Consider the following 19,149-nt stretch of genomic DNA (forward strand, 5'->3'; position numbering starts at 1 on the left):
ACTAGAGCTAATCAATGAATTTGGTAAAGTTGCAGAGTACAAAATTAATGCACAGAAATCTCTTGCATTCCTATACACTAATGACGAAAAATCTGAAAGAGAAATTAAGGAAACACTCCCACTTACCATTGCAATAAAAAGAATAAAATACCTAGGAATAAACCTACCTAAGGGGCCTTCCTGGTGGCGCAATGGTTGAGAGTCCGCCTGCCGATGCAGGCAGGTGATGCGGGTTCGTGCCCCAGTCCGGGAGGATCCCACATGCTGCGGAGCGCCTGGGCCTGTGGGCTGTGGCCGCTGAGCCTGTGCGTCTGGAGCCTGTGCTCCGCAGCGGGAGGGGCCACGGCAGTGAGAGGCCCGTGTACTGCAAAATAAAAAAAAACCTACCTAGGGAGACAAAAGACCTGTATGCAGAAAACTATAAGACACTGATGAAAGAAATTAAAGATAATACCAACAGATGGAGAGATATACCATCTTCTTGGATTGGAAGAATCAATATTGTGAAAATGACTATACTACCCAAAGCAATCTACAGATTCAATGCAGTCCCTATCAAATTACCAATCGCATTTTTCAAAGAACTAGAACAAAAAATTTCACAATTTGTATGGAGACACAAAAGACCCCGAATAGCCAAAGCAGTCTTGAGGGAAAAAAAACGGAGCTGGCGGAATCAGACTCCCTGACTTCAGACTATACTACAAAGCTACAGTAATGAAGACAATATGATACTGGCACAAAAACAGAAATATAGATCAATGGAACAGGATAGAAAGCCCAGAGATAAACCCACGCACCTATTGTCAACTAATCTATGACAAAGCCGGCAAGGATATACAATGGAGAAAAGACAGTCTCTTCAATAAGTGGTGCTGGGAAAAGTGGACAGCTACATATAAAAGAATGAAATTAGAACACTCCCTAACACCATACACAAAAATAAACTCAAAATGGATTAGAGACCTAAATGTAAGACTGGGCACTATAAAACTCTTAGAAGAAAACTAGGAAGAACACTCTTTGACATAAATCACAGCAAGATATTTTTTGATCCATCTCCTAGAGTAATGGAAATAAAAACAAAAATAAACAAATGGGACCTGATGAAACTTAAAAGTTTTTGCACAGCAAAGGAAACCATAAAAAAGACAAAAAGACAACCCTCAGAATGGGAGAAAATATTTGCAAACGAATCATTGGACAAAGGATTAATCTCCAAAATCTATAAACAGCTCATGCAGCTCAATATTAAAAAAAAACAAACAACCTGATCCAAAAATGAGCAGAAGACCTAAATAGACATTTCTCCAAAGAAGACATACAGATGGCCAAGAAGCACATGAAAAGTGGCTCAACATCACTAATTATTAGAGAAACGCAAATCAAAACTACAATGAGGTATCACCTCACACCAGTCAGAATGGGCATCATCAGAAAATCTACAAACAACAAATGCTGGAGAGGGGTTGTAGAAAAGGGAACCCTCTTGCACTGTTGGTGGGAATGTAAATTGATACAGCTACTATGGAGAACAGTATGGAGGTTCCATAAAGAACTAAAACTGAAACTACCATATGATCCAGCAATCCCACTACTGGGCATATACCCAGAGAAAACCATAATTCAAAAAGACACATGCACCGCAATGTTCATTGAAGCACTATTTACAATAGCCACGTCATGGAAGCAGCCTAAATGCCCATCGACAGGCGAATGTATAAAAATGATGTGGTACATATATACAATGGAATATTACTCAGCCATAAAAAGGAGCAAAATTGGGTCATTTGTAGAGATGTGGATGCATCTAGAGACTGTCATACAGAATGAAGTAGGTCAGAAAGAAAAAACAAATATCGTATATTTATGCATATATGTGGAACCTAGAAAATGGCACAGATGAACCGGTTTGCAGAGTAGAAATTGAGACACAGAAGTAGAGAAAAAACGTATGGACACCAAGGGGGGAAAGCGGCTTGGGGGTGGTGGTGCTGGTGCTGGTGCTGGTGCTGGTGTGACGAATTGGGAGACTGAGATTGATATGTATACACTGATGTGTATAAAATGGATGACTAATCAGAACCTGCTGTATAAAAAGATAAATAAAATTAAATTTTAAAAAAAGCAGCAAATGAAAAGCAACAAATAACATCCAAGGGAATCCCCATAAGGTTAACAGCTGATCTTTCATCTAAAGCTCTGCAAGTCAGAAGGGAGTGGCAGGACATTTTTAAAGTGATGAAGGGGAAAAACCTATAGCCAAGATTATTCTACCCAGCAAGGATCTCATTCAGATTTGACAGAGAAATTAAAATCTTTACAGACAGGCAAAAGTTAAGAGAATTCAGCACCACCAAACCAGCTTTACAACAAATGCTAAAGGAACTTCTCTAGCTGGGAAACACAAGAGAAGAAAAGGACCTACAAAAACAAACCCAAAACAATTAAGAAAATGGTAATAGGAATATGCATATCGATAATTACCTTAAATGTGAATGGATTAAATGCTCCAACCAAAAAACAGGCTCACTAAATGGATACCAAAACAACACCTGTATATATGCTTTCTACAAGAAATGAACTTCAGACCTAGGGACACATACAGACTGAAAGTGAGGGTATGGAAAAGGATATTCAATGCAAATGGAAATCAAAAGAGAGCTGGAGTAGAAAGTCTCATATCAGACAAAATAGACATTAAAATAAAGACTATCACAAGAGACAAAGAAGGACACTACATAATGATCAAGGGATCAATCCAAGAAGAAGATATAACAATTGTAAATATTTATGTACCCAACATAGGAGCACCTCAATACATAAGGCAAATGCTAACAGTAATAAAAGGGGGAAATCAATAGTAATACAATCATAGTAGGGGACTTTAACCCCCCCACTTTCACCAATGGACAGATCATCCAAAATGAAAATAAATAAGGAAACATAAGCTTTAAATGATACATTAAACAAGATGGACTTAATTGATATAGGACATTCCATCCAAAAACAACAGAATACACATTTTTCTCAAGTGCTCATGGAACATTCTCCAGGATAGATCATATCTTGGGTCACAAATCAAGCCATGGTAAATTTAAAAAACTTGAAATAGTATCACGTATCTTTTCTGACCAGAATGCTATGAGACTACATATAAATTACAGAAAAAAATGGTAAAAAATACAAACAGATGGAGGCTAAAAAATATGCTACCAAATAAGCAAGAGATCACTGAAGAAATCAAAGAGGAAATAAAAAAGTACCTAAAAACAAATGAAAATGAAAACACGACGACCCAAAACCTATGGAATGTAGCAAAAGCAGTTCTAAGAGGGAAGTTTATAGCAATACAGTCCTACCTCAAGAAATAAGAAAAGTCTCAAATAAACAACCTAACTTTACACAAAAGCAATTAGAGAAGGAAGACCAGAAAAAAACGAACATTAGCAGAAGGAAAGAAATCATAAAGATCAGAGCAGAAATAAATGAAAAAGAAATAAAGGAAACAATAGCAAAGATCAATAAAACTAAAAGTTGATTCTTTGAGAAGATAAACAAAATTGATAAACCATTAGCCAGACTCATCACGAAAAAAAGGGAGAAGACTCAAATCAGCAGAATTAGAAATGAAAAAGGAGAAAAAACAACTGACACTGCAGAAATACAAAGGGTCATGAGAGACTACTACAAGCAACTATATGCCAATAAAATGGACAACCTGGAAGAAATGGACAAATTCTTAGAAAAGTACAACCTTCCGAGACTGAACCAGGAAGAAATAGAAAATATAAACAGACCAATCACAAGCACTGAAATTAAAAGTGTGATTAAAAATCTTCCAACAAACAAAAGCCCAGGACCAGATGGCTTCACGGGCAAATTCTATCAAACCTTTAGAGAAGAGCTAACACCTATCCTTTTCAAACTCTTCCAAAATATAGCAGAGGAAGGAACACTCCCAAACTAATTCTACGAGGCCACCATCATCCTGATACCAAAACCAGACAAAGATGTCACAAAGAAAGAAAACTACAGGCCTGTATCACTGATGAACATAAATGCAAAAATCCTCAACAAAATAGTAGCAAACAGAATCCAACAGCACATTAAAAGGATCATACACCATGATCATCTGGGGTTTATCTCAGGAATGCAAGGATTCTTCAATATATGCAAATCAACCAATGTGATACACCATATTAACAAACTGAAGAATAAAAGTCATATGATAATCTCAATAGATGCACAAAAAGCTTTCAACGAAATTCAACACCGATTTTTGATAAAAGCCCTCTAGAAAGTATGCATAGACGGAAGTTACCTCAACATAATAAAGGCCATATACAAGAAACCCACAGGCAACATTGTTCTCAATGTTGAAAAACTGAAACCATTTCCTCTAAGATCAGGAACAAGACAAGGTTGCCCATTCTCACTGCTGTTATTCAACATAGTTTTGTAAGTTTTAGCCACAGCAATCAGAGAAGAAAAAGAAATAAAAGGAATCCAAATTGGAAAAGAAGTAAAACTGTCACTGTTTTCAGATGACATGATACTATATTAGAGAATCCTAAACATGCTACCAGAAAACTAATAGAGCTAATCAGTGAACTTGGTAAAGTAGCAGGATACAAAATTATTGCACAGAGATCTCTTGCATTCCTATACACTAATGATGAAAAATCTGAAAAAGAACTTTAAGAAACACTCCCATTTACCATTGCAACAAAAAGAATAAAATACCTAGGAATAAACCTACCTACAGAGGCAATAGACCTTTATGCAGAAAACTATAAGACACTGATGAAAGACATTAAAGGCGACACAAGTAGATGGAGAGATATACCATGTTTTTTGATTGGAAGAATTAGTATTGTAAAAATGACCATACTACCCAAAGCAATGTACAGACTCAATGCAATCCCTATCAAACTACCAATGGCATTTTTCACAGAATTAGAACAAAAAATTTCACGATTTGTATGAAGACATAAAAGACCCCAAATAGCCAAAGCAATATTGAGACAGAAAAATGGAGCTGGAGGAATCAGGCTCCCTGACTTCAGACTATACTACAAAGCTACAGCAATCAAGACAGTATGGTACTGGCACTAAAATAGAAATATAGATCAATGGAACAGTATAGAAAGCCCAGAGATAAACCCACGCACATATGATCACCTTATCTTTGATAAAGGAGGCAAGAAATACAATGTAGAAAAGACAGCCTCTTCAATAAGTGGTGCTGGGAAAAATGGACAGTTACATGTAAAAGAATGAAATTAGAACACTCCCTAACACTGTATACAAAAATAAAGTCAAAATGGAATCAAGACCTAAATGTAAGGCCAGACACTATAAAACACTTAGAGGAAAACATAGGCAGAACACTCTATGACATAAATCACGGCAAGATCCTTTTTGACCCACCTCCTAGAGTAATGGAAATAAAAACAAAAATAAACAAATGGGACCTCATGAAACTTCAAAGCTTTTGCACAGCAAAGGAAACCATAAACAAGACCAAAAGACAACCCTCAGAATGGAAGACAATATTTGCAAACGAAGCAACTGACAAAGGATTAATCTCCAAAATATACAAGCAGCTCATGCAGCTCAGTATCAAAAAAACAAACAAACTAATCCAAAAATGGGCAGAAGACCTAAATAGACATTTCTCCAAAGAAGACATACAGATGGCCAAGAAGCACATGAAAAGCTGCTCAACTTCACTAATTATTAGAGAAATGCGAATCAAAACTACAATGAGGTATCACCTCACACCAGTCAGAACGGCCATCTTAAAAAAATCTACAAACGATAAATGCTGGAGAGGGTGCGGAGAAAAGGGAACCCTCTTGCACTGTTGGTAGGAATGTAAATTGATACAGCCACTATGGAGAACACTATGGAGGTTCCTTAAAGAAGTAAAACTAGAACTACCATATGACCCAGCAATCCCACTACTGGGCATATACCCTGAGAAAACCATAATTCAAAATGAGTCAAGTACCACAATGTTCATTGCAGCACTACTTACAATAGCCAGGCCATGGAAGCAGCCTAAGTGTCCATTGACAGAAGAATGGATAAAGAAGATGTGGCACATATATACAATGGAATATTACTCAGCCACAGAAAGAAAGGAAATTGAGTTATTTGTAGTGAGGTGGATGGACCTAGAGTGTGTCATACAGAGTGAAGTAAGTCAGAAAGAGAAAAATACCATATGCTTACACACATATATGCAATCTAAAAAAAAAAAAACCAAAAGGGGCAGGACAGAAATAAAGACACAGGCATATAGAATGGACTTGAGGACACAGGGAGTGGGAAGGGTAAGCCGGGACAAAGTGTGAGAGTAGCATTGACATATATACACCACGAAATATAAAATAGATGGCTAGTGGGAAGCAGCCGCAGAGCACAGGGAGATCAGCTCAGTGTTTTGTGACCACCTAGAGAGGTAGGATAGGGAGGGTGGGAGGGAGATGCAAGAGTGAGGGAATATGGGGATATATGTATACATGTAGCTGATTCACTTTGTTATACAGCATAAACTAACACAACATTTTAAAGCAATTATACTCCAACAAAGGTGTTTAAAAAAAAGAAAATAACAAATCGTGGTTCTAAGAGATTAAACTAGAACAGCAAAGTACTCATGACCGCTCTATGATCAAGTTCAGACTCGACCTTAAGTGAGCCTAACTCCAAATTCCATGCTCTTTTCTCTTCCTATCACCCCAATTCAAAGCAGTGTTTTTCACTAATAATGAAAATCTAAACAGGGTGTAAACAATCATAAAATATGCCTTTCTCAAAATAAAAATAGCATGGGGGAATTCATAGTGTGCCAGAGTGACAATGCAGAGTGACCCCACTCTGTCCAGTGCTCTTTTCCCAAGTGCAGGGCATTTTATTACCCATGATGGCACAGTCGCCGGCACTCTCAAATATCTGCCCACAAGCATGGACATGGTGATCCTAGGTGGAACAGCAGCCAGGTTTTCTGATACCATGTTGTACTAGCACAGCCTGCCTTCTAGTAATTCCTTTCTTGCCTGTTGTGGTTTCCTACACCAGAAACTAAGTAAGAGAGATTGGCTCTTCTGCCAGGGACCCAGAGGCCAGGGGAATAAGCCCTAAGGTGGTTCTCACAAAAGTCTGCACCTTCCAAGCGTGTGGAGGAAACGGAGATGAGAGCTGGTCACTATCTCCCAGTTCACTTGTTATAAAGAAAATGTGTCATGAGATTTGGCATGTGCCCTGAGAGATGTGGTCACCCAGGACTGCTTGGGCTTGCTGGGGAGTGAAATCAGAACTTGCTGCTACTCAATGATGACCTAAAGTTCTACCCAGCAAAAAAACCAAACAATTAGCAAGCCTGGCCAGAAAGACAGTCATTCAGTCCTTGGGTGGACTGAAGTCAGGCTTTGGGTTCTGTGCCTCTTCCTTCTCCAGCTCTGGCAAGGATGACCGAGGAGACTGCTGTGCTGAGGGTCCCCTTGAGAATGCCTGGCCACCAGCCTGACATCCGAAGCACAACTCTGGGGATGGTTCTATAAAACATATCATTTTGTTTGCTACAAGAACATCCTGGAAGAAACTGCTTGGTACTTTACGTGTCCTCTGCTTGACAGTCCAACAGGAAATGTCTGTCGCTTTCTTTGGGCTTACCCTGAACAGCTAGTGACTTTTATCATTAGATCCTGTAAACAGATTACACACGGGTGGTAGAAAGTTCTTCAGAACTGAAATTGTAGATCACTTCCAGGCAAGCACCTAATAAGGCTTTTTAGAAAAGACATTTTGGGAGCAAATGGCATCAATGGCTTATGTTTCCTTGGCTTTTTGGAATCACCTATTTAAAGAATTCCATCCATCTGAATTGTGTGTGTTTTTGAATATTACCTTAAATGATTTCTGGCGCATGGTGGGGATTTTACATAAATGAATCCCTCCCATGTACCATAATCGCTATAGAGTTACTTTTTAGAAGTTGCTAACAGTACTTTTTCAGACATTTCTCAACATTTGTCTCAGGTTAAAACATTTGTCTCAGGTTAAAACAACATTTGTCTCACGTGAACCCTAGTTTGTTCTTCATGTTCATGTTCCATCTTTTTAGGTAGGTCCAAAGTCTGAATAAAAATTTTTAAATATAATTTTAGTTGAAGACTGTATGGAATTTTTATATTTTTTCCAATGTTTGGTATCATAAGCCATATGACAATAGAAACCTTTGTGCATAAAGCTTAGTCCTTATTCCTAATTATTTCCTTAAGATGGACATTACGTAGAAATTACTGGGTCAAAGTATATCACTGCTTTTATAAAGCTTGGCAGGAGTGATCCAAGTGCTAAACAGAAAGGCTGTACCTCTGGACGCTCAGTGACAGGGTGGGACCTGGACGGGGCTGTGTGTGTGATCCGTCCTATCACCAGTTAACTCCTGTTGCCATTTTGCTGTCTTTGCTAAATCAGTAGATTAAAATGCTATCAAATTACAGCTATAGCTCCATCATATTAAAATTCCTAACACTTTCAAATGGAACTATTTCCACTTTCCAAATGTTTTATAAGACTGAAAAAGAAAATTGGTCATCAACTTTGCAACTCGTTAGCAGCAGGCTTCCTCTACATAAACAAGGACAAATTACTGCTGACAAGTTGCTCTGGGTCTCACCATCTTCCGCATGACACTTTAACAAAGGTAAGACGAAGGCCATTATATGTCTAATAATGTTGCATCCCTCCAATTTTCAAATGTGGTGGATTAAACACGGAAATTGCTCATACCTGAACTCAAATTCCTGCTGCCCCCCTCTCTAGCTGCGTGACCTTGGGCTGATTACCAAACAACTCTAAGCCTCAAGCTGTTTTTTGGTTAATGGAAATGGTGTCCCCCAGCTGGCTGGGCTGTCTGAGGACTGAAGGGCTGTCTGTGTTTGTGAAGTTCCCTGGTACACAGACACCCCTCTGTTGCCTCTTCCCCTTCTAGACCAGGGGTTTATCTCACCATCCTGTCCAAGCAATTGTGCATGGGATGAAGCATCCCATTGTCTTAGGCGATGGACCTAACTGATCTGTGCAGGATAGGAACCAGGTGTGAATCAAGGGCAATAATCCATGGGGATCAGGGATATTTTTATTCTATGAATGGAACGCAGAACAGTAGGCCCACACAGTGTCCCCACTGTGGCGACCCCTGGCATCCTCCAGGATGTGGAACTCATCTCCATACCTGCTCTCTGCTCACAGGGCTGAACGAAGTGCTCTTGATTTCATTGCCCAGGCTTCCTTTTCCATAGAATGATGGCAAAGGACTAACTGTCGACCCTTAAGATATTTCTCAGCTTTTCACATACTCTCTGCATGGAGAAGGCACTGTCTCAGACACTGATGTGATGTTCACAACTCTTGTCTCCCTCTATGAGTGAAACACCTCCCAGATCAATGTAGGGAAAAGGGAAGAGTGAGGACTGGAACAAAATGCCAAGGTGTGTGCACAGATCACTGATCAGAATCCTTATTGGGTTGTTATAAATCGAGACCTGTTGTCAAATAGGTTTGGGATACAATGTGCCAAAGCATTCCTCAAAATTATGTTAGGACATGCAGCCTCTGAAGATGACTGTATCAATATTATTTTCCACTATGATTATTCTTTTAAATATAAAGTTTATTGTGAAGAATTGTAACTAAGATAGAGAAATTCCAATAACAGCTACAAAAATGCATGTGCTTTTTTTTTTTTAACTTGACTTTAGTGCCTTTTTACTTTCCTTTTTGTTAATTTAAAAAATATTTTCTAAAGTCTACTTAGGCCCACCATGGAACCTGAAAAGCTATAAAGGAGTCTCTCTGACTGGTCAATTTATTGATTTACTCAGATGCAATGAATAATTCAGAATTTTTTTAAAAAATGACTAATGATCATTTTAAATGAGAAATACTAAATTTTAACCTCAGCATTTGAAATGTTATCAAACCATACAAGAAACAGACTTTTAAAATGTCAAAAGCGTTGCACAATTGCAAAAAAAAGCGTTCTCCTTGGATTTTTAAAATAAAATTTCTTTTAAAATAAAATTTCCCTAACTTACATTATCTGGGTCACTCTTCCAAAGATGCCCTTGATCTGTACTTCCCTGGTGGTGCAGTGGTTAAGAATCCGCCTGCCAATGCAGGGGACAGGGGTTTGATTCCTGGTCCAGGAAGATCCCACATGCTGCAGGGCAACTAAGCTGGTGGGCCAGAACTACTGAGCCCTCTCTCTAGAGCCAGTGAGCTGCAACTGCTGAGCCTGCACGCTTCATCTACTGATCCTGCATGCTACAACTACTGAAGCCCAAGCGCCTAGAGCCCGGGCTCTGCAACAAGAGAGGCCACAACAACGAGAAGCTTGTGCACCACAACGAACAGTAGCCCCACCCATGGCAACTAGAGAAAGCCCACGTGCAGCAACAAAGACCCAGCGCAGCCAGAAAAAAAAAACAAAGATGCCCTTGATCTTCAATCAAAAAACAAATATAGATAAATACTATGAACCCATAGCAGCCCAAAGAAATAAGCTACATGGACATCAGTATAGGTAGGTCAAAAGGAAAAAATACCCATCACACACACGACAGAATCCTCAAACCAGCCCATCTCCTCTCGGCCCCACCCACCCCCACCCCTGCCCGGCAGCCCAGGGCACGACTCAGCACGCTCACCGCATGGTGTAGAGCAGAGTGCCATCATCCTCCAGCCGCAGCAGCTTGTTGGGCGTGGTCATGTTGTGGGCAATGGACTTCTTCCCATTGTGGAAGAAGGTGTCTGGAGTCCAGATTTTGCTGGCAAGGAGGTTGTTGAGAGGCAGGCGCTGCATGGGCCCTTTAAACCGAAGCCTTTCGTCTTTCCAGCTTTGTCGGAAAAACACATCTATGGTGTATTCCTAGTGCAAAGGGAGGCAACCAGGTGACAACTCAAGGAGAGGAGGCCCTGGGCCAGTGCCTTCAGGGTTTAGAGTGGTCTGGGTGGGGCCGCGCCTCGCACCTACCATTTCCGTGTCAGACACCGGGCCGAAGCTGGTGACGTAGATGTCCGTTCTCACCTGAGTGATACGCTCTGAAACACAGACACAGGTTCCTCACCAGGGCCCCAGCTCACAATTCATAGGGACATAACTCAGGGTGGAGTAAAACGGTGTCAAGGAGCCTATGTGGACTTGTCTTGCCAAAAAGGCAGAGAATGTCGAATCATGCTTTAAGTAAATGTCCCTGCTAAAAATGCAAATAATGGAGGACTAAACATATTCTTCTGGGAATGTATTTGCTAGCAGGTCCCTCCTTACCTAATGGAGCAGGTTCAAATGTACCACATCTAAATCGGTTAGAGCCAAGGGCACCACACATGCCTGAAACGGCACATGATTCTCAGCACAAAATTAAGCCAGTTGTACCCTGAAAGCGTATTTTACTATCCATTTAGTTTTATCAACTTTATAGAGTCAAAGTAAAAACTGTGATTATGGCTCTAGTGAAAAATTAAACCTGTAACATGCCATGGTGTGATGAGCACTTGCACTGAATAGTGGATTTCTGAAAAGGACTCGCATAGATGGGAGGGTATGACTTTGATTTTAAAGTATTTCCTAACATAGGGTAACCTCCGCTTCAGTAACACCTAAGAAGTGGTTCCTCCTTAAGTGGACCAGATGGCCTTACCATTATCTGGGAAGAAAAGGGAGTTTGCAGGGAGACCACTTCCCTTGGCTTCTTGCATCTGGAAAATGATAATATGCAGAAGCCTTAGCAACACCACCAATTCAAACTGCTAGCAGGGAAGCTCTTTGAGGAATTGTTTGAACCACAGGAAACATGAGCTTGGTTTAAGCAAAAATTTCCCTTGGGCCTCGAGGGCCTCAGCCAAGGAGCATACACCAACCTCCGAGCCCAGGCCTCAGTCTGTTGTCGTAGCCATCCAGGAGCCCATCCAAGATCCTGGTGAATATTGTGATGTTGTCATTGGTTTCATCTTTTACAGAACTGGTTGGCATTTGTGAAAAGCTTTTTAATGGAGAAACAAAAGAAAGAGTTCAAACTTGTATTAATTATTTCTTACAAATTCGTCTCAAAGTATAGAAACCAGGGAATAATATGGTGACTTGTCTTGACGGGAGGGCATCTGAGAATGATCTCTTGTACTACCCAGGTTATTGTTTTGCATACATAAGCCTTATTCTTGAATATCTTGAATAACCCTAATTCTTCAATAGCCAGCCAGAGAATGCTGGCTCTGGGCTGGTCTCCCATCAACCTTATATGATGCTCTAAATCCATCCCTCCCAGATTCTGAAGAGCTGTTTGTGTCAATAGTGTAGCCATTTTAAAGACATATTAGTCACTGCACATGGACTAGCAGAGCCTAACCCACTCACAGGGTATTTCAGAAGTTTGGTTTAAACACAGAAAAACTGAGTCTTCATTTTGTTAGTGAGTCAACTGCAATGGGCTATGGGGTATCGGGGGGACATTAAAAACTTTATCCAATTTGAAAGTAAGATTGGTGTGCCCAAATTTCCCTGTATCCTTAATTGGGAGCATTTGTGCTATGAGCATTAAGCCAGGACTGGAGCATATGGTGAAGGGACGACAGAGTCTGTGGGCTTCTGTACCATCAGCACTGCCAGCTGCCAGCACACTTGGCTCCAGCCAAAGCACAGGATGCAGGGAGCAGGAATTGTGAAGCCCAGGCTGAAAACCCTGGCTTTACGTGATGTCGCCTCAGAGCAGAGCCTCAGAGAGCAGTGTTCTGTGTGACCCAACATGTCAACTTACGATAAAACCTGAGAAGACGGGCAGAACCTTCTAGGAGGTTCACAGGAAGAACAGTCTAGTTTGTACAATTCAGTGACGTTATCCAGGCCTCAAAAGTGTATGTTGATGGAGCAGCTGGAAATGAGAAATGGCCCTGAGCATATTTGGGCAAACCGAGTAAGTTATCTGGAGGGAAAGAAAGTCACAAGTCTAGAAGATGGTAACACACCTGAACATCATGGGTTCCACCTCAGGCATCCATCGCTGCTTTTTCAGAAGTGCAAATAGCAAGATATGTCTTATTACCAAGAACCTGACCTGCACATCTGGCTTGGCTTCAAGGGGAACTCAACCCAGCTGAGAGCCAGCTGTGGTCCCGAGAAGTCAGCACCCTTGGTACTTGGGAGAAGAACAGAGGGCTCCTGGGACCTCCCTGTAGTGCCTGATTGTGGGGCCCCACTGTGCTCATGTGCTTTCTCTTCCGTGAAGTGGCTGGAATGGACGCTGAGCTCTGCCATCAGCAGGTGGATCTGAGGGCAGCACTGATGTGTACCTGCCCCACCCACTTCTCAAAAATTGGTCATTTTCACTGACTGCATCTAAACAGATCAACTCTCTAATGGCCTAAAGTGACTCCCTTTTGAATGAGACACTATAAAGTTCTTTGGATCTAATTTTCCCGTCACCATTAAAATGCATATTGTTGAAGCTCTAACAACCTAAAATTCAGTCCTGTTAGTATGGAGCCCACAGACACATACTTTTTTTACTCTGTGACTTAGTATTTAAAAATATTGAATTCCCTTTTCTCTGACATCTATTGTAGTTTCACACTTTAGAAAGACAAAGCACTCAGCCTTGAAGACCTAATGTCAGGACGAAGGGGTTTAACACTGTCCTTCAAGTTTATGAAAGAAAGTCTGTGCACACGCCCAGTTGAACAACTATTGCTCAAACTAAATCTGACCTCAATGTCCACTTCGCATGGTGCTCATAACTCTCACCAGTTTGGTTATTCAATTCTGGGCTTGGTCCAAGTGTCCAATTTTTGGAAGGTCCCCATTGGCTCTTTAACTTAGAAGAGAGATGAAAGCCTGCACACTAGTAGAAAAGGCTTATCACTTGTATGTGGAATCTAAAAAAGCCAACTCATAGAAACAGTAGAATGGTGGTAACCAGGGGCTGGGGGTGATGGAATTGGGGAGGTGTTATTTAAGGTTACAAACCTGAAACTAGAAGGTAAATAAGTTCTGGGGATCTAATGCACAGCATAGTAGTTATACTCAACAATACTGTGTTATAAACTTCAAAGTTACTAAGAGGCTAGATCTTAAGTGTTTCCACTTAAGGAAATGATAATTATGTGACATGATAGAGGTGTCAGCTAATGCTAAGGTGGTGATCATATTACAATATATAAATGTATCAAATCAACACACCCTAAACGTACACAATGTTATATATCAATTATATCTCAATAAAAAATGTAAAATAAAGTCACAATGAGAAAAAATAAAAGAAAAAGCATACTTTAATGTTTCAAGAACATTTTTAAAAACTATTACATCTGTTGTGAAAATGTTCTTAAATTATATTTGCTTTGAATAGCCTTGACTGCCCAGAGATAGAGACCATGGAGATGCCCACAGACCATGCAGTCCCAGTGCCTGTCTCCAGGAGAACTGCCTCCCGGACACTCTGGTACACTGCTCCACCACTGACTCAGACAAACACCATTCCACATGGCTCTGAATCCTGCTTCACAAATACCCAAATCATTGCCAAAAGCAATGGGATAGCATGCAATGTCTAAGACTTCCAAAGCTCTTCTTCCACTTTTTGGCCAAAGAGTTCAAATATATCTACACCCATTTACACATAATTACACTTTTCTTGCAGGAATTTCAATATCTGCCATCTTTTGCTGTAACTGCTTCTTCTATTTATCTGTGGACTTTTTTTTTTTTTTTTAGAGAGGCCGTGGCTGGGGATTTGCAGTGATTTCTTCTCTATTTTTACTGAAGGTAGGCCCTAGGAGGTACGAAACGGTTTCTAAAAAAGTCCTAAAAATGCCTATCAGGGCAGGAGTAGAGGTTCCTCTCATGAACAACTGGGAAGTCCTCCTCAGTCCATAGATCTTCCTCAAAAACCATTCATCTGCAGCTCATTGTTACAAAATGCACTGTCTTCACTGCTACGGAGAGGAAGGCCCTTCCCTTACCACTGAAAGCAAATGACGTGCCAGGATACAGGAGACTCTCAGAGAGGTCTGGTGAACTTGCTCATGCATATCAAGCTGTACAATCTTTACAGACTGCTTCTAATATACAGAGTGACTTCAGCTTACTTTGTTCCATTTGAGCTAGGAAAACAAAATAACACACACAGAGTGGGCTGTGCCTTCGGTGAGCAATTCCACACAGTGAGCAAATCCACGAGTCCTCCAGGTGGAAACACAAGATGCTCTCAGCCTGCTAAGGTACAGAAAGCAGGCTCCAGCTTGCATCTTCACTGTTCTGAGTAAAACCAAAGAGCTCTGCCGGCCCTCAGGTAAGCTGTGAGTACACAGCTGCTTCCAGGATAAGCTGAAGGCTCTGATCTCAGGGGGAGCAGATTTTGTGAGCTGAGACTAGATTCGTTATTTCTGAGAATGACCTTAGATAAAGTAGAAATGCTTGAAAAATTTGGTGATTTCCCCTTCAGTATCAGGATTAATGAACTAGGTTCTCTGAAAATACGAACTATTTCCTTATAGTTACTGCCAGTTTTCTACAAACACATTTAGTTTATGAAACAGTTGCAATATTTTCAGATTGATGTTCCAGAAAAGGGATCATAAAGGAAATGTAGACCTAACCACACATGTTAAAACATCCTCATTTTTTATATCTTCCTACTCAGGTACAGGTCTATACAAAAGGCACAAGGACTCGATCCCTAAGCTTGAACTCTGAGCCCCATATTCCAGACTGAAGAAGGAAGGTGGTGGTTGTGACATGGGCAGTGATACGGGTGGAACAAGAAGCTCAGGGGGTGGAAGGGCTTCCTAAAATGCTATGAGTGGCCCCTGCCAGGCTTGAGGTCCTGGGTCTTTCAGAGATTTCTGATGAGGTGGAGTGGGGAACAGATAGCCATGAAACGTGGTCCACTAATGGGTTTATTTCACCAGCAGAGTTTTCAGAACAATAAATGTAAATGACTTTAGAAAGGGTCAACTCTAGCAATTGTACAAATTTCCCACCTGTCCCCGTGGTCTTACATCTGGTCTCTTCAAGGCGTTTGATTCTGTGACTTCTGCATTAGCCTCTTCCGGGTTTCTAGGGGTTTCTAGGCCCTAGAGACTCGGCTTTAATTCACCCAGGAGGAATAAGCACTCGTATTTTTATAATGTCCCCAAGTGATCTTCATGTGCAGCCATGGGGGAGAGGTACTGTTCTAAGCCTGTCTAGATTGGAAACAGAAAGGTGAGCCAACTGCCAGAGTGACTCCAAATGACCCCAGAGAGTGTCTCTTCTCTGTCACGTCTTCAGAGAGGCTGTCGGGTTGGGCCCAGTGCTTACCCCAGCAGCTCAGCTCAACAAAGGTATTGTGGACATCAGCCATGTGCTTGGTATTGTGGTGAGAACTGGTGGTGTCAATGAGAAAGGTGGCATCCCCAACCTAGGGAACATGACTGCATCTAAAAGAATAGGCCATGTTCCCAGAGAATTTCTGTAGAACATGGTTGGTGCAGGAATCTTTGCAATATGCAGGGCATTCTATGTACCCAAAGGGGAGGGATCAAGCTTTGTATGGGGTCAGAGGAGAGGAAAGCAGACCTAAGCTTTCAAGCATGAAGATCAGGTCTCAAGCTAAAGGAAGGGGTTGTGAGCAGTGGCACTAAAAATTGGGAGATTAGTATTGACATATACACATTATTATATATAAAACAGATAACTAATAAGAACCTACTCTATAGAACAGGGAACTCTACTCAATACTCTGTAATGAACTATATGGGAAAAGAATCTAAAAGAGTGGATATATGTATATTTATAACTGATTCACTTTGTTGTACAGCAGAAACTAACACAACATTGTAAATCAACTATACTCCAATAAAAATTTTAAAAAAGAAAAGAAATACTGATATTTGCAGAGGGTATGTTGAACTCTGGTGAGAAGAGCCACGTGTGTGGCTCAAATCATGGCGTATTCATGTGAAAAGCTCCACCTCTAGGATCTAGCCTGAAGGTGGTGGGAAACTCAGAGCATCTTAACAGGGGCATTTTCTTTCCTTGTGGTCCCCGGGCACCTTGGGGATGATGGACTTAGAAGAGGAAAGACTGGAGGCGTAGAGACCCATTGCTCAGGTGATGGCAGGGGGTAGAGGCAGGATGGATGAGGCCATCAGCAGGGTTTCTGACGGGGAGTCGGGGAGGAATGGGGAGGGAGGAGTCTGAATACAGCAGGGCAGGGATCCCAAGAGAACTGTCTCCAAAATCAGTTACGAACACAGGGTGAAACCTGCAGTAGAATCCATGCATTACTCTGAAAGAGGAGTGAGCAAAGAGTTGTACTGGTAGTCAAATCTAAGAGTCTTTTTCTTTTTGAGGAAATTTTACTCCAATGTATCTTTTCTATCAGTATTACAATCTCTACTAGTAATAATAACACTATGAGGTAGAGTCCATCTTTAAAGGTGCTTCATTTTACCAAGTGATGCCTGATGAGGTCTCCTTATTTCAGTGAAGGGTTCAAGTTCAAGTTCAAGTTCAAGTTCAAGCTATGTCATCATTTCTGTGGAAGAAAAATCTTTTGTCTCATACCACAAATGGTGCTATTGATGGCAATGTGTGACACATTTCTTGTGATGTTATCTCTGCTTATGCTGACAGCCATTTTTTGATTTCCATAAAATAGGATAGGTAATTGCATCTGCAGACCAGCTTTAATGTGAACTTACTTTGGGACTGGAACAGAATTGCTTTTAAGCAGCAGCTTATCTGTTTTCTTGAACTGCATTTCTTTCTGCATTTTTTCTTCAGTATTTAATTACTTCTGATAAATGTATCTTCAGTTTATTTGCTTGTTACTTTAAGCTCACTAAATAAGTACCTCTAAATGGCATGGTTTTGTGATGTTTTCTTCAAATTTCCATTGCACGCCACTTTAGCTAACCATGTTAAAAAATATGTAAAATTTTTTAAAATGAAAGCATGGTGGATATAGCCAGACATGAAAGTCAACCCCAAGTTTCCAAATAAGAGTTGTTCCCTCTTATGGTGGAAAACATGGATTGACATGTGTGCTTTATGTGGATAAATTCATGGCCATAAAACATTATGCCAGAACTCTTAGATGGTGCCCCTGTCAAAGGTGCCCCTGGTCCTGCCTGTCAGCTCCCTAGACAGTGCTTAAGTCCACCCTACCCCTGTCTGCCACCCTCCATGTAGACGCTCCACTCCTGTCCCCAACCACTGCAGCCTGGTTCAGAATCCTACCACCTGCAAGGTGCAACCCAGGTCCTGGTCTTGCAGGCCACACCTCCTTCATCTGACTCTGCCCACTTCTCTAGACTCAGCCCCTTCCCTCCCCGCAGCCACACTGGGTGCCCCACATATATGATTATAAAGCACATGAATCATACTGGTGCTTATCACACACGGGTCTCCCTCCCCCCAACCATTCCTATCAGTAATTACATCAGGTCTTTAAAAAGTCTTTCATTCACCCTATATCCCATCCCAGCTATTGTTCCATCCTTAGCCTCTCTTCTCATCAAAACTCACTGGAGTTTTCTGCTCAAAGGTCTCTGCTGTCTCTCTGCCCTTCTCTTGCCCCACTCCACTCGGGCTTTGCCCAACTGCCTCCCAGTGAAAGCCCTCTTCTGGCCGCTCCTCCACACTGCCAAACCCAAAGGTCCAGTCTCAGCCCTCAGCTGACCACACCCCCTTCTTACAACACTTCTCCGCTCAGTCGCAGGACATGACTCTCTTTCTTCTTATCTTCACTGGCCTCTTCTCCTCAGTCTTGCTTGCCCGCTTCTTACCTTCCTGACCTTAAACCCTGGTGTGTTCCAGGGCTGTCCAGGGACCCTTTTTCAGACACTCAATGTCTGATTGATTTCATTCAATCTAATGGCTTTAAATGTCTCTCTCAAGTTCATGTCTCCATCCCCAACCTCTTTCTCTCTGACTCCGGACCTGTATGTCCAATGGCCTGCCTGGCCACTTTGATATCTACTAAGCATCTCACAGGTCCAAGACTGCACTCATGATTCTCTACAGCCTCTTCTCCTACTGTCCCCACCAGCTCAACAACAGCCAATTGAACCCATCATGTTTTCAGGTCAAGCACT

General features: G+C 41.3%; 1 protein-coding gene across 2 annotated transcripts in view; it reads right to left on the bottom strand.

Moving 5' to 3' along the window:
- The window catches only part of GABRA5 (gamma-aminobutyric acid type A receptor subunit alpha5), a 103,261-nt gene that overhangs the window by 75,086 nt on the left and 9,026 nt on the right, over positions 1–19,149 (bottom strand). For both annotated transcript variants that reach the window (XM_060293915.1, XM_030873214.2), the window contains exons 5-7: positions 11,938–12,059; positions 11,051–11,118; positions 10,725–10,945 (exon numbers count right to left, since the gene is read on the bottom strand). In XM_060293915.1, the coding sequence (XP_060149898.1) occupies positions 10,725–10,945; positions 11,051–11,118; positions 11,938–12,059 (411 nt within the window). The remainder of the gene's footprint in view (positions 1–10,724; positions 10,946–11,050; positions 11,119–11,937; positions 12,060–19,149) is intronic.

This window comes from Globicephala melas, chromosome 2, assembly GCF_963455315.2.
Source record: "Globicephala melas chromosome 2, mGloMel1.2, whole genome shotgun sequence".
Taxonomy (NCBI): Eukaryota; Metazoa; Chordata; class Mammalia; order Artiodactyla; family Delphinidae; genus Globicephala; species Globicephala melas.